At 43.7% G+C, this 16,621-nt stretch overlaps 1 protein-coding gene across 7 annotated transcripts in view; it reads left to right on the top strand.

Annotated features, from left to right (window-relative positions):
* Nucleotides 1-16,621, top strand: part of ACSL3 (acyl-CoA synthetase long chain family member 3) — a 103,473-nt gene that overhangs the window by 33,454 nt on the left and 53,398 nt on the right. For 4 of the 7 annotated variants that reach the window (XM_074963941.1, XM_074963935.1, XM_074963937.1 and 1 more), the window contains 2 exons: nt 2,473-2,577; nt 13,096-13,521. In XM_074963941.1, coding sequence (XP_074820042.1) covers nt 13,171-13,521 — 351 coding nt within the window. In that variant the 5' untranslated portion in view covers nt 2,473-2,577; nt 13,096-13,170. The remainder of the gene's footprint in view (nt 1-2,472; nt 2,578-13,095; nt 13,522-16,621) is intronic. The other 3 variants (XM_074963936.1, XM_074963940.1, XM_074963939.1) reach the window with 1 other exon arrangement.

The raw sequence follows: 16,621 nt of genomic DNA, 5'->3' as shown, positions 1-16,621 counted from the left end.
TTCCAGAGGAGGTCTTACCAGTGCCTTGTAAAATGGTATTAATACTTCCAAAATTTCTTTAAAAAATTTGCCCTCAGAAAGAAACCTCAATTTCAAATTTTCTCATAGAATGGGAATTCTAAAGGTTAATTTAGAAAAATCTAAACAGTGTTTTGTTTAAATGCGCCAAAACAAAATTGAGGCTCCCCAGAGACGTGGTAGCTGTATTTCTAGGCTCCCTGTTGCAGACCTGGCAGACCAGAGATCCCTGGCTCCAGACAGGGCTCCCATTAGTGCAGGACTGTTCGGCTTCTCTACGGCAGGGAGTCTAGAAGCTATGACAGCCCTAGCTTGAGCCAGAGTTGCTGGGCTTTGTGGCAGCTTGCTAGGCAGGCAAGCTGTCAGAAAGCCAGACAGGTTTTCTTGGGAAACCAGCCTGGTTTACATCGGAAGATCTGATGAAATCAATGTGTTTCTGCAGAACATTCAAATTTTGTTGAATTGGCATTTTCCAATGGAAAAACTCAGTCAGAAAATTTGTGACCAACTTTACTTTAAACAAATAGGCCTGGCATCCCACTTCAGTTCGAATAATTGGGAACATGATAATTCAGTGACTCAGATTATTGACTGACGTAATTGGTATAGCTCCACTGAAGTCAATTTACTCCAGCTGAGAATCCGTCCCAATGTTTGAAGACCTAGGGATTCAACGAACTGCTATAGGATTTTCTTTAAAACTGCTCAAGATGAGGTACTGAAGAGGAGGGGATACAATTTTTACTGTCTAAGGCTCTTACTATTTTGTTAGTTTTTTAGTGACAAAAAAAGATTCCAGTGACAACTACTGGGATTTCATTGTTCTAGTTCTTTAAAACAGTTGACTGAAACTTTTTATTCCACAGAAGTGTAGCATTCACTCCAAATGAATTCAGAATTCCCTCAAAATTTTCTTAGTCAGTGCTCAGCTCTTTTGTTAACCCTTAATCAGGGATGAATGGTATGTTTAAAAACAACCAACCTTCATCATTATTTCTGTGGCGATTCCAGCTAAGGACCTGCATGAAGCATCAGGACCCCCTTGTAATAGGCACCATGCAAACTAACACCAGGAGTCCTTGAGAGTTCACTGCCTATAATTTGCAACTCAGCTGAATCATCTTGTCCCTGTGGCATTGTCATGCCCCAGTAGACTCACCAAAATTGGTGCTAGAGTAAAGAAACATGAGAATTGAGAAGAATCTGAGTTATAGTAAAAATAGAATAAGCTTTCAGCATGATTGTCTTAAACTATTTTTAAAGAGGAGTTCAATGACACTTGTAACTTGTTAAGCAGAGAAGAGTAGTCCTTGGTTTGGAGACTGCAGTCCATGTGACTTAATTTAAAAAAAAAAAAAGTCAGATTCTTGAGAGAACCTATCACTGTCTTCCTGATTCTTCAAGTCTCTCTGTAGAATTGATTGTAATCTAGGATTTCCTTGGTTTCTTATTATACACACTGCAATTGTACATTTCATTTTGTATTGCCATTGTGTTATCACATCTGGCAATTAGCATATTGAGTCAGTGTAAGGCAGCCAGCTCACACCTGCGGCACCTCCAGCTGGTCTTAGTCGGGAATTAGATCACCAGGCTCCGGAGTGCCCTCTGCAGGCTGGTGATCCACCTTACTGCTGGCCCCGCGTCCCTCCCAGACCCAGTGCCCCATGTCTCTTGGATGGCTGCCCCCGGTAGTACACCCACTGTCTCTCAGGGTTCCCACCCACTATCCTCACCTTCCCTCAGTGTAAGGCTACTGCCCGTCACCAACTAGCCCCTTGTATCGGGGGCAGACTGCAGTGTAAAAGCCACTCATCACTGGCAAGGAGGAGTTTGGACCTGCTGCCTCGGCCTACCCGTGGGCTGCCCCCTTTGCAACCCCAGTACCTGCCTGGCCTTCTACTAGGCCATAGCCTGGGATTTTCCCGGCCGGAGCTCCCCAGCTCCCTTGGCCTTTCTTCAGCCCTGCTCCAATCTAGGTACTCTCTGCTCCCTGCAGCCAGGTCCCTCCCTGTCCAAAGGCAAGAGAGAGAGTGACTCAGCTCCTGGCTCACTGCCTACTTATAAGGCCAGCTGAGCCCTAATTGGGGCATGGCCCCAGCTGAGCCTACTTCCCTACTCAGCCTGGGCTGCTTGCCCCAGCCACAGCCCTGTCCTGGGCTGTTCTAAGCCCCTCAGGGTAGGAGCAGGTGTCTACCCCGCTACAGTCAAACAAGCCACTAATACGATATTTTTAATCCTTTTGTTTTTACCCAGATACAACTTCTACTAGTAAATGTTGCTAAATTTTGAAAAAGATCTGATTACTCAATTGCTATTGTTATGTAACATGAATATCATTGCTTGGAAAATTACAAATCTTAAACTACAAAAGTGATTTGGGTGAAAGTACAACAGTTACAGTATATTATACTTTTATAATTGCCTTATTTAATTGGGATTTTTCTTCTGTAGATTTCACCACACTTGCCTGTGACAGCTCCTGTGGGATAAGCTGGGACTGAAGCATCTGGCAGTGGCTTTCACGTCTTTACCTGCCACGATGAAAAGTTGCATGAGGTTTTTTTTTTTCTTTTCTTTTTTTTTTGACACTCTGTGTGCATTTATTCTAGTGTAGTTGTCACAAGATAAGCAGATCAGTTAGTAAACACATTTTTGTAAGGATTTATTTCTTTCCCACTTCACAAAAGTTTACTTTTGAAAGTAAAGGGTAGAATAGTATTAGCATGGTAAGTACATCACCAGGTCAAATCACAGATTATAGTCTAAGAAGGAAGGATCAGCGCTGGAAACTGCCAGTCCCATTTCCCCAAGATCCAAAATAAATATGCCTGACTTGCATTGACTTGGAGGACTGAAGGAGAGAACACGGAGGATTTCTTGTTTTCTCCCTCTCTCACACTTCAGTACTGCTCCATCAAAAAGTATCATGTACAACTGTATAGCGATTGTGTGTGCATGTGCATGTAAACAGACTTCTCTCTTTAAGTTTTCTGCAGTGTTCTTTCATTGATTAGTAGCATCTTTTCCTCAAAGATTTTAACTTATGCTGCTGAGCTATCTTGCATCTCGTACTTAATAATCAGGATCTGATTCCAGAAACAGTTCTACCACTCCAGGACCGATATGGCTTCTTGTTACTCCAAAGCCAGATGTTTGGAGCCAGTCCTATACAAAATGGACAGTCTGAATTGCATTTGGCTTTCATATTCAGCAACTGCTGACTATTTAGTTACATTTTCCTACTTTGAATTTCTGGAATATCTAATGTTAAAGCATAAGTTCATATTCAAAAATTAGTCTGTTATATAGAACAAATTAATCTACAAACATTTGTATCTTAATTGAAAATGATCTTTTATTCATTTTTTAAGATGTCAATATAAGTGGGTTTTTGTTGAGAGGATTTTAAAAAAATCTACTGGAGGGGAAGTGATTTTTTTTTTTCCTGTAAAAACAACAGTGTATTCCTCTGGTTGGCTGCATTGAGATAAGAATTCTATTCATATAAGAATTGCTGAGTCTACACATAAAATGGTTTGGTTTTTTTTGTAATTGCTAGCCCTAGAAACTCAACTTGGCCTCTTCACAGTGAAACTGGATTCTTTCCTCCTCCCACATCATTATCAGGAATAAAGAACCTACAAGAGTTTGGAGTCTCCTGAAAAATGTCCTTAAATGCTTGTTTGAAGATGGGGACAGTGCTCTGTGCACTGAGCGTCTTTCAGAGTCTTGGTATCCCACAAACCGGTTTTGATTCAAGTGAACAGTTAGGCCATCATATTCTGAATAAATTATCAGGAAGGAATAGGCCCATATCGCCTCTAGCTGACAGTCCATCAGTTCTGAGATTGGATTGTGTTCTGTAAGGCCTTCTTAATTGCCATTAACCTGGCAAAAAGAGGAGCTGGCTCAATAACATACCCACATGAGTGGTCCCTGGGTTGGAGATAACAGTTCAGATATTTTTCCAGTGGAAAAAAATAAACATCTGTTTGCTTTACCTATAAATATGACCATCTGCTCAAGAATCACTGTCCATCTATGGCTGTTAGCCAGGATGGGCAGGAATGGTGTCCCTAGCCTCTGTTTGCCAGAAGCTGGGAATGAGCGATGGATCATTTGATGGTTACCTGTTCTGTTCATTCTTTCTGGGGCACCTGGCACTGGCCACTGTTGGAAGACAGGAGACTGGGCTGGCTGGACCTTTGGTCTGACCCAGTAGGGCCATTCTTATGTTCTTATGGTGATACATGCTTTCTTCAGTCACAAGGTGGATGTTGCAGGAGTAGTTGATGTGGGGCTTTCCCCTATTTCCTCTGGTAGCTTCATTTACATTTTTGCTCAGGAGACAAAGGGCCCATGGTCTGTATGGCTAAGGCAAATGTTTATCTGTTGAGGAGGATGTTAATCCCATTGTGCTGAAAATGTTGCCATGTTTAATCATGCAGAACCAGTGCTCCTATTTAATTCCCTGCCTAAGATCCCTTTTCCTGTCAGTGTGGGAGACAAACTACTGAAGGAAAAACAAACAAGGAGTGAAAGTATCTTGTGTTTTTTTTTTTTTTCTTACCCACCTTTCAGCCATGCAAGGAAAGAGACAGAATTTCTATGTTGCCAACAAAAGTTCCTTTTGTCACAGTTTATCTTCTGTAAGAATTTCCATCTTGCAAATTAGATCATTTAGATCATCCGATGAAGTGAGCTGTAGCTCACGAAAGCTTATGCTCAATAAATTGGTTAGTCTCTAAGGTGCCACAAGTACTCCTTTTCTTTTTGCGATCATTTTAGTATGACTACTAAAATATTACTTCCCTCCTTCCTTCAGAAAGGAACTATGGATTTTCTTTCATTCCCTCTTGGAAGATGTTTTCAAATTGGAGTGGTAATATCTCATTAAACAAGCACAAAAAATCTATACTGTACTAAAGTTAAATGCTGACTGCCAAATTACCAAAAGTGGATGCTGTAGTTGTCACGCTTGTTAAGCATTCTGTCATCCCCCAGAAAATTGTAAAGATAAAACACTTGAAGCTCTATTGGCCTCTGCAGCAACCATCTGCTTTGCAAAAGCTGTTCTTTTTTTTTCCCGTTTGAATTATATCAGTGCTATAGAATTTTGTAAATGCAAAATTACTTTTACAAACAGTTAATCTTCACAACACCCTTTTGGCGTAAGCAATTGTAAAGTAGTGGTGTCCTCATTTTACTGAAGGAGAAACTGAAGTAAAGAGATTAAGTAGAGCTGACAACCAATTAAAAAAATTAATTGTGCGATTAAAAAATTAATGGTGATTAATCGCTCTGTTAAACAATAATAGAATATCATTTATTTAAATATTTTTGGATGTTTTCTACATTTTCAAATATATTGATTTAAATTACAACACAGAATACAAAGTGTACAATGCTCACTTTATATTTTTTTATTACAAGTATTTTCACTGTAAAAAAACAAAATAGTCTTTTTCAATTCACCTCCTAAAAATACCATAGTGCAATCTCTTTGTGAAAGTGCAACTTAAAAATGTAGATTTTTGTTGTTGTTACATAACTGCACTTAAAACCAAAACAATATCAAACTTCAGAGCCTACAAGTCCACTAAGTCCTACTTCTTGTTCAGCCAATTGCTCAGACAAACAAGTTTGTTTACATTTGCAGGAGATAATACTGCCCACTTGTTTACAATGTCACCTGAAAATGAGAACAGGTGTTCGTATAGCACAGTTGTAGCTAGTGTTGCAAGATGTGCTAAAGATTCATATGTCCCTTCATAATTCAACCACCATTCCAGAAGTCAGGCCCCAGCTCAAGTCGAGCAGTGCAGCCCATCCCATGCTTTGCCTGCGAGCCCGGATAGCGGTGCAGGCCCTAGCCAGCTTCAGGTCTCATCGATGCCCAAAGCTCTTATAGCAGCTCAAGAGATCCTGATGCTCCCGGTGCTGCCCACACTGGCTCCCGTGGTATCCCTCTCGGGGAAAACCTGCGTTGGGACATATGTGTGTGTTTCTGCCTCAGCAATACCGATCCCCATCGAGAGGGACATCCCGCCTTCATTCACTCGACCGAAGCCATCACACCTCAGGACTGAAGAGGCAGGCTTAGTGGAGCCCTCTTCGGTCCCCCCCACTGGGAGCACTGATCGAGGGACTCAAGGTGTACCTCGCCGGTAGATTGGCGCAGACGCTCTGAGGCACTGATCAGACACCAGGGACCGCCGATCGCTGGGCCGTCATTGCCTGGCTCCAAGAAAGAGGCTGCCCTACTCAGGACGATCCTCCTGGCAACTGGCCCATAGTAGCTCCTGGTCCTGTTAGACATACCGGTCGAGTAGTGTGAGGCATGGCTCGTCGGGTAACCGACGCAGATCCTCCAAACGCCGTTGCTCCCCAGGAGCCCAACAAAGACAGTCTCGCTCGGACAGGTCGACTTTAGGACACAGTGACTGGTCCCGGTTGGACAAGAGCCACCATTCAGCCCGATCCTGGTTGTCCGGTACCAATCGCTCCACTGGTAGCTCCGGCTCGGAGCAAGGTCCCCTGCCTGCGGATAAGCTCCGGTACCTGCAGTGCCATCTACATTATCGGCACTGAAACCTGTCCCATGGCCCCAAGCGCAGTGGCTGGCACCATGGTATCCATGGAACCCACGGGGGTTCACCCAACCTTCCCAGGCTGCCCTATCGGTGTTGGGAGCCTCGGAGAGGCCAGCAGCCTCGGTATCCCGTCCCTCTCCTGTGCTTGGAGAGGAGGACCCAGGGGAGCAAGCTGCTGGACTACCAATGGACGTGGAGGTTCCCGTGGCACTGGCATCGTCCTTGTCGTTGCTGGACGAGGCTATGACGGGAGCCCCGTCACCCAGTTCCTCAGGATGACGCCAAAGCGCACCAGGAATTTTTGAAGAGAGTTGCTTCTAACTTAGGGCTTCAGGCAGAGGAATTTGAAGAGCCCTCAGACTCTGTTCGATGTCCTCAGCTCCTGCCAGGGTGGCTCTACCCTTTCATGAAGGGGTTTCCAAAATCATTAATACCTTGTGACAGACCCCCTCTTCCCAGGTCCCTATCTTTAAAAGGACCGAACACAAGTACTTCGTGCCGACCAAAGGGCACGAGTACTTGTACTCCCACCCAGCCCGTAATTCCCTTGTGGTTGAGGCGGTTAACCACAAGGAGAGACAAGGACAACCGAGGGCCACCCCCAAAAATAAAGACTCGAGGAGGCTGGATCTCTTTGGATGTAAGGTTTATTCGTCTTCCAGCCTTCAGCTGAGAGTGGCCAACCACCAAGCCTTCCTTGGCTGATATGACTTTAATAAGTGGCAAGCCATGGCCAAGTTCAAAGGGTTGCTCCCCAAGGCTTCCAAGAAGGAGTTCCGAGCAGTCCTCGATGAGGGCACTACTGCGGCCAGGGCGGCCCTCCAGGTGGCGTCGGATGCTGCTGCCCGCACCATGGCTTCCTCTGTCTCCACACAGTGAGTCTCTTGGCTGGTCCTCTCTGGGTTGTCCACCAAGGCCCAGAAGTCAGGACTTCGACGGTGGGGCCCTATTTGCGGAGCAAACAAGACAGCAAGTTGCATGGCCTCAAGGATTCTTGCACCACCCTGAAAACCTTGGGTCTCTACATCCCAGCCCCAGCGTGTAAGAGGTTCAAACCACAGCAGCATCAGGGCTGGGGAGCCAACCTCGGCAGGGCCAGCCCCATAAACAAGACACGGGTTACAAGCTCCACCTGAGCCACCCGCCTCCATCCTCAGCCCAGTCGGGCTCAACCCGTAATGAGCAGATTGCCAAGCGGTTGTTTTGAGGGCGTTCCCAAGGGCGACCTACCAGACTATTCCCTGGATCCATCTTTCCCAGTGTTCTCCGACTGCCTTTCCCCTTTCCTCCTGGCGTGGACCACTATAACTTTGGACCGCTGGGTCCTCAACACAGTGGAATAGGGTTATATTCTCCAGTTCCTTTCTACCCCTCTTCTCACCTGCCTTCCCCGTCACTCTTCAGTGACCCCTTTCATGAGAGTCTCCTCGTGCAGGAGGTAAAGGGGTTACTACAGCTGGGTGTGGTGGAAGAAGTTCCTCTTGAGTACAGGAACAAAGGGTTCTATTTCCGGTACTTTTTAATCCCAAAGGCCAAGGGCGGTCTGTGGCTCATCCTGGACCTGTGAGATCTCAACAAGTACCTACAGAAGCTAAAGTTCCGCATGGTCTCTCTGGCTTCTAGTATCCCCTCTCTGGATCTGGAAGACTGGTATGCCAGCCTCAACTTGAAGGACACATACTTCCACATAGTGATCTTTTGAGGACAGTGGGGCCCCACCACTACCAGTTTATGGTCCTCCTGTTTGGCATGGCAACAGCACCAAGGGTGTTTACCAAGTGCATGTCGGTGGTGGCAGCTTACCTCAGGTGCTGGAGTATCCAGATCTACCCATACCTCGATGACTGGCTCGTCAAGGGTGGTTCAAGATTTGAAGTCCAAAGGGATGTCGCTGTGCTTAAAGCCACATGCCGCTCTCTGGGCCTACTGGTGAACGACAAAAAGCTGACGTTAGTGCTAGTGCAGAGGATAGAGTTCATCGGAGCGGTTCTCGACTCCATCAGCACCAGAGCGTTCCCACCACTGGAAAGGTTCCAAACAATGGCAGACCTCATTGTGGAAGTCTCTGCGTTCCCTCTGCGTACAGCCAGGGCCTGCCTGTGCCTGCTGGGCCACATGGCAGTGTGCACTTATGTGGTCTGCCATGCCAGGCTCCTGCAACAATGGCAGGCAATGGTCTATTCCCAGTCCCGAGACCCCCTGGAGAAGATCTTTACCATTCCCCAGGCTATACTTATCTCGCTGAAATGGTGGACCAACTGCAAGACAGTTCTGGAAGGGGTTCCATTTGACAGCCCTCCTCACTCCATCAAGTTGCTGTCGGACACCTCAGACCTTGGCTGGGGGGTCCCTGGAGGAGGCACGGTTACACATAAATGTCAAAGAGCTCCGAGCAGTCCGGCTGGCGTGCGGAGTCTTCTTGCCCCACCTGTTGAGCAAGGTGGTATGAGTCCTGACAGACAAGGCAGCTTGATCATCAACAGGTATGGGGAGTGCACTTGCCAGCTCTCTGTCAGGAGGTGCTCCGTCTGTGGAACTTCTGATTCAGCCATGAAATCCACCTAGAAGCTTGTCACTTCCCCGGCATCAGGAATACACTGGCAGACTAGCTCAGCAGGGACTTTTCCTCTCACCACGAGTGGTCACTCTATACAGAGGTAGCCTGCATGATCTTCCAAAGGTGGGGAACTCCCCAAGTGGACCTGGTCACTACCAGACAGAACAGGAAATGCCACCAGTTTTGTTCTCAACAGGGTCTGAGCAAGGACTCCCTCGCCGATGCCTTCCTCCTTTAGTGGTTGGGGAGCCTGATGTATGTGTTCCCTCTGATTCCACTCATCAGCAGGACCCTGTTAAAAATCAAGAGAGACCGGGAGCAGGTTATCATGATTACCCCAGTGTGGCATTACCAGCATTGGTTCGGCATGCTCATGAGCCTGTCAGCGGCCACTCCCTGGCCCCTGTCCAACTGACCAGACCTGCTGTTGCAGGTCCACGGTCAGCTCTTCCACCCCAACCTTGGGTCCCTCCACCTCTCGGTATGGATGCTGTGTGGCTGAACCCAGAGGAGCGGACCTGTTCGGAAGGAGTCCAACAGGTCCTCCTGGAAAGTAGGGAGCCCTCAACTAGACTGACTTACCTGGCCAAGTGGATGAGGCTGGGCGTCCGAACGGGGCATTTCACCCTCGTGTTCTTTCATACAGGCTGTTCTGGATGGCCTGCTCCATTTGAGGAACCAGGGCCTGGCACGCTCTTCCGTTAGAGTGCATCTTGTGGCCATCTCCGCTTTTCACCCACCGATCCAAGGACAGACGGTGTTCTCCCATGACATGACGGTCAGATTCTTGAGAGGGCTGAAGAGACTCTTCCTGCAGGTGCAGGCTCCCTTTACGCAGTGAGATCTTAACTTGGTCCTCTCTCTAGGCTCACTGACCCGCACTTTGAACCACTGGGGTCCTGCTCCCTTTCCCATCTGTCATGGAAGGTCGTGTTCCTGGTGGCAGTGACATTGGCGAGACGGGTCTCTGAAATTAAAACCTTGATCTCAGAACTGCCGTACACGGTTTTCGACAAAGATAAGGTTCAGTTGCGGCCCCTTCCTGCCAAAGGTGGTCTCCACCTTCCACATGTACCAGGACATCTTCCTCACGGTGTTCTGTCCCAAACCACACAAGACCACTGAAGAGAGGCGTCTTCACACCCTGGACGTCCGGAGGACCTTGGCTTTTTACTTAGAATGTCCCAAGCCTTTCCATAAATGGACTCAACTCTTCATCACTATAGCGGATAGGATGAAGGGTCATCCGGTGTCCTTGCAGAGGATTTCCAATTGGATCACCTCATGCATAAGGACCTGTTACGACCTTGTGAGGGTTCCGCAGCTGCCAATTGTCAGAGCCCACTGGACAAGAGCTCAGGCGTCTTTGGCAGCCTTCGTGGTGCACATCCCTATCCAGGACGTCTGTAGAGCTGCAACGTGGTCCTTTGTCCGCACGTTTACTGCTCATTATGTCATCACTCAGCAGGCCAGGGATGACACTGGGTTCAGCAGAGCTGTGTTGCAATCTACACGTCTGTGAACTTCTACCCACCTCTAGGGGTAGTGCTTTGGAATCACCTAATATGGAATGGACATGAGCAAGCACTCGAAGAAGAAGAAGAAAAGACAGTTACTTTTTCCGTAACTGGTGTTCTTCGAGATGTGTTGCTCATGTCCATTCCATGACCCGCCCTCCTTCCCCCCTGTCGGAGTTTCTGACAAGAAGGAACTGAGGGTGGGGGGATCCAGCGGAACCCCTTATACTGCGCCATACAGATGCCACTTCAGGGGGCGCCAGAGCTGGTTCCCTACAGATACTGCTGAGGGAAAAACTTCTGGCACGGTTGCATGTGGCGAGCACACACACCTAATATGGAATGGACATCAGCAACACATCTTGAAGAACACCAGTTACGGAAAAGGTAACTGTCTTTTCTTGGAGGCATCAACATACAAGTTCCTCCACTTTGATCATGAAGGAATATACTCCTGCATAATTTAATCTTGTTAATGCCATAAGATAATGGATAACTTGTGCTAGAAAAATAACATTTTTCATTAGGTTTTCAAAACATAAATGAGCATAATGAGCAACTAGCAAAGAAAGCTGACCTGTCCTAACTTGGACTACCTCTTCTGTGGCACCCTTACCACCTTTCGAGTTTGAGTTATAAACGTTATTTAGAGAACACTATTTAGAGAGAATTATCTTATCTATGTAAAATAAATAAATAAATCTGTATATATGCACGCTTATTTTTTTGTTTGTACATGATAAATCAGCCCTCCAAAACAGTGCTTCAGAAATCTTAGGGCCAGAAGTTTTTTTCTCAGTAGGATTTCACTTTTGGTACTTGTATGTAAAGAGGCCATACTTGTAGCAAAGAGTGCATTTTTACAATAAACATAACCATCCCGTTATGACACTTAGTGTCATGGAAGCATGACAGAGGAATTAAGATTCTAATCATATCACTATGGACAAAGAGTTAAATACTGCCCTTGTTGAAGTCAATGGTGCCTAAATTTCAATCAATAAAATCCCCATGGTGCCTAAATCTCTGCCAGAGGGTACACATACAAATACCAAGAGTGTGTGACACTTGAACACCCAGAACTCCAGCATGATCTTCAAAGTAGGCATTGCCCTGGCTATCTCTACAGCAGGGCCTGACTCGGTAGGAGTTTTTGGAAGCCACCGACTGGATCAGGCCTTTCAAAAAATGGTTGTCTTTATTACGTTTAGCCCAGTTGTTAAAGCATTCACCCAGGACGTGGAAGACCAGGGCTCAAATTCCCCCCCTCCACCCCCTTCTCCCTGTTGTGGAGCAGGGGCTTCAGCTTGGTACCCAACACCGTAGGTCAACACCCTACCCCTTGGATAATTCTTACTATCTGGTCCAATGGCTATTTTATTATTCAGACAAAGTGGAATAGCTTCAAACAGGAGACAAAGAGAGAGACACCCCATAACGCTGTATTTAGGGCAATCACCTGCAATGTAGGATACCCAGGTAAAAGTCCCTGCCCCACATTAGGCAGAAAGGAGATTTGAACGCATATCCTCAGTGAGTGCCCCACCTTCTGGGCTAAAGGTCATAAGGAGGCCAACACCTCTTCAGTTTTTTGCAAGAAAAGGCTTAGGCACCTAACTGCAGGAGAAGGTTCAGAGCTGTGAATTCCAAGTGGAAATAGGCACCATTGTGTTGTTATGGGATGGTTATGTTTATAGTAAAAATGCACTCTCTTTGCATACAAGTACCAAAAGTGAAATCCTTTAGGCCATGTAATGCCCTCATGTAGAGGAAGCAATATAGTTCCACTGCGTGCACTGTGCCATACAGCGGAATTGCATAGTTTCCTGTGTAGTCTGGAATAGAGCTCTGCAATGGCCCAATTCAAGGTACTATGTAGGGTTTTATAGGGACTTGGCCAACATACTAATTTGATGGATTTACTGATGACTATGTGAGGAGCAATGGGTGTTACTACTTTTCTTATAGGCTCTTAAGTAGGTTGATAGTTCAAAGGAGTTGAAGATTACAGGTTAATGTCTAAGCACAGAATCTTATGATATTCTGATGTGATTGGGTAGCGTGTCCTCAGTTTTTGTGGGTGCATCTATTTGAAAATTGGAACTGGAAATTTGTTTAAATCCAGATATTGTATTGAAAAATAAGATTTTTAGTGTGCCTAGATTTCTGCATAATTGCCAGATAAATCAAAATAAATACTGCAAGTCATAGATTGGAAGAGAAGAATTGTTATCCCCACTCCTGGTCCCTTGTGAGATGCTTGATCTTTGTACAAAGGGACTAGGATTTTACCCTAAACTCTTAAATGCATAAATTTTGACCTACTACTTTGGTAACTCTTAATCAGAAAATGGGAAATACATATTTTGTAAAAGGACTGCAAACGGACTTTTTCTTTCTCTTTCAGGTCTTTGCTGATCTACATGTAATCAACAAATTTGTCAAACTCCCGTATGATCTACAATCTTCACAAGCAGACAAAATGAAGCTAACGCATACTATCAATCCTGTTCTTCTGCAGTTAATAAACTTCATAATATTGGTGTACACGTTTATAACATACATTCCATGGTACATACTATCTGGCTCAAGACAGACCTTAGCAAAATCAAAACAAATTAAAGCTAAACCTGTGACAAACAAACCTGGTAGTTCATACAGGTCTGTTAACAGTTTGCATTGCTTAGCTTCTGTTTTATATCCTGGATGTGACACACTCGACAAAGCTTTCAAGTATGCTAAAACTAAATTTAAGGACAAAAAACTCTTAGGAACACGTGAAGTCTTGAAAGAGGAAGATGAAATCCAGCCCTCTGGAAGAGTTTTTAAAAAGGTAAGTTATTTTGTTGTCTGCCTTTAACTTTTTTTTTAAAACCAGTAAAGACTACTCTCCATTGCAACAGTTCTAACTAGAGTGATACAGACTGAAAAACTAGGTTTCTTTCTGAAATTAAGTAGCCATGGCAAAGGTTATAATTCCCTCTTTCATTAATCCCTGTTTAAGACAAATCTAAAATCTCTTTTTTGCGTTCTTTAGATATCCTCATTTATGGTTTCAGTGAAACTGGAAAAAGTGATGGTGAAATTATTGTGCAAGATTGTTCTCTGATTTTTTGGGGAATGTACTGCTTGTTAAAAATCTAGAGGTGGAGGAGGAAATAAGTTTAAGTTTTCTATTGTGACATTTTTAGTCAGTGAAAAACTTTACTCCTGTTTCTCTAAACTTTTGTAGACAACATATAATATGAAAAAACAAACTAGTATGTGCCTTTCTAATAAACTGAGTTGTAAATGAAGGGTCCAGTTATGCACCAGACATGCAGGACTTTAATGGGAGTTTTGTTTGCACAAGGACTTCCAATTTGGCATCACAGATCATAATTGCAAAGTCTTGTTTGATTTGGATTTTGGTGTAGTCACCTTAAAGGTGAACTACAGATTTAAAAAAAAAATGTAAATCATTCCAATAGTACATTTTGAACAACTCAAATACTATATAGGGATTATTTCAGTACAGTAGCCTTTTCTGTAGTTTTGTAACTTCAGGCCTCCCTTGATGATTGACTCTTGCTTTTTGTAAGCTCCTAAGAAACATGCCACTGCATTAGGGGATAAGTCAAGTAATATTTTCTCCATTTTTTCACATTATTTAACTCTATAATAGCATGATTTTGAGATGGTATTATGAGGACTTGCATATATGTACATGAAATCTGCATGCTCCAATGCAGTTCATGGCAGATGTAGTATCCTCAGTCAAGTGTGTGCTGATCAGGAACCAGTAGAGGGCAGTATTGTGCGCTCTAGGACTTCCAGAAAGGGTTGCCATCTTCCCAATAAAAAGATTAATTTTGGTGACGATAATCTTTTTGTGGGGAACCTGCTTTACTTTGAACGTTAACAAGGATTTTTTAACCACGCACATGTGGTTTTTTATTTATAAAAACATAAAACGTGGTTAAAATGCCCTATAGTAAACAAGAGTTAGCATCTGTTCTGTTTTAAATTGTCTTACAGAGGGGCTCTAATTTATGGGGAACCTTTTCCACAGCTCTGGAGAGAATGTCCTGGTAAAAGGGAAATACTGTACAGAAACATTTGCTTTCATAAGGAGTATAATCTATCTTGATGCACCGTTCCCAACTTTGTTGGGCTGTAAAGTAAGCACAAGAGCAAGTTAATGTTTCATGCAAACTGGGCCTGCCTCTGAGTACAGATTAACATTTTGGCCACAAGTAGTCTTTGTGGGTTTGTTTTCTTAGCATAATTAATGCCATAAAGGTTAAGCATTAGGAAGCTTTAGACTATTCTGTTATGCAAGTAAGTGTCTTGGAAGTAGTGGAAAGCTGAAAAATGTGTAGAAATTGACCTACTTATTTTTCTTGCTCTCTAAATCTTCAATCAGGAAATTTTAAAAACTAAACTTGAGATAACAGTTCTTTTTGATTGCCACGCTTGATGCTGTGCCATTTTGTTCCATAGGGTGGCACTGCTGCATAAGATTGTTTTTAGAATTTCTTAGCATTTTCATTTTATGTTAAGAAATGCTGTCTTTTCTTTAAAATGCGATATAAAATGTTGAGCAAACAAATCAGACTGTAAAGGTTTTACAAGGCACTTTGCACATTTTTCTAGTAAGACTCCTGTTGAAATCAGTGAGTTTTGACAATGAGTTTCATCAGGAAGGATAGCAGGAATTGGCTCGTACATTTTTTGAAATGGGACTTTGGTCTAATTTTGGTCTCTGAAGTCAATAGTAATACTTCCAGTAGCTTCTACTGTAATTCCCTGCAACTCTCCTGTAAAGAACAGATTCTAAAAATTGTTTGAAGACTAACATGCATCTGCCAGACATATTACAACAAATCTATATGTAATGTCTTTATAGAAGTCTTATTTTTCAACTAATTGATCTAAAGTCATAAAGCCCATCCCCTAGAACAGTGGTTCTCACACTTTTTTGTACTGGTGACCCCTTTCACATATCAAACCTCTGACTGTTTCTCACTGCCCGTAAATGAAAAACACTTTAAAATATATTTAACACCATTATAAATGCTGGAGGCAATGCGGAGTATGGGGTGGAGGCTGACAGCTTGCGAACCTCCCCCCTATGTAATAGCTTCGTGACCACCTGAGGGGTCCTGACCCCTAGTTTGAGAACCCCTGCACTAGAGCATATTAACTAATACTTTAGTTGAATAACTAACTCTCATTGGTCTTTTTGCTAGTTTTCCTATTTAAAATCATTCTTTATCATCTATTTCTCTTTGTAAAGGCAGCTTGTCACTGTTCAGAGCAAGCTTTTGAACATTTACATAATTTGTAACTTTTATTTATATGGTGTACTCATAAATCTTAAATTACTTACAAAGGGTAGTAATTATTATTGCCAGTTGGGAAGCTGAGTACAAACTGGTGAGAAATGACTTGCTTTGAATCGCTCAATAAGTCAGTGGCAGAGCTAGGCATAGGATCCAGGTCTCCTGAAAGCCAGTCAAGAGCGCTGTCCACTGGACCATGCTCTCTCCTTGAAGAGGCATTTCACTTGTGCGAATGTCAGTAAGTTGAGTTAGATCCTCTTTAAAAAGTAAAAAGTTATGCTTCTGATTTTCAGAAGAACCGAGTAGCCATGGTTCCATTTGAAGTCACTGGGAACTGCAAGTGCTCAACATCTCTGAAAATCAGGCCCGACATTAATTTGCTGTTTGTTGTGAAGTGGATTTATGTCACTGATAGCACATGAAATTACTGATTATTAAACTAATACTGAGATAAAAGGATACTAAACAGAAAATCAATTTGTTTGAAAGATTTGTATATTCTGCAGTTGAGAATAATACCCAAGACTACTATAAGTGAATGCAGTTGGAAAAAATATAGTTTTTCCTTTTTTTTTTTTTTTTTTTTTTTTTTTTTTTCATTTGACAGTA

Source organism: Natator depressus, chromosome 9 (assembly GCF_965152275.1).
Source record: "Natator depressus isolate rNatDep1 chromosome 9, rNatDep2.hap1, whole genome shotgun sequence".
In the NCBI taxonomy this organism is placed as follows: Eukaryota; Metazoa; Chordata; order Testudines; family Cheloniidae; genus Natator; species Natator depressus.
Note: the sequence above shows the minus strand (reverse complement) of the source record. Positions and strands in the feature narration are given on the sequence as shown.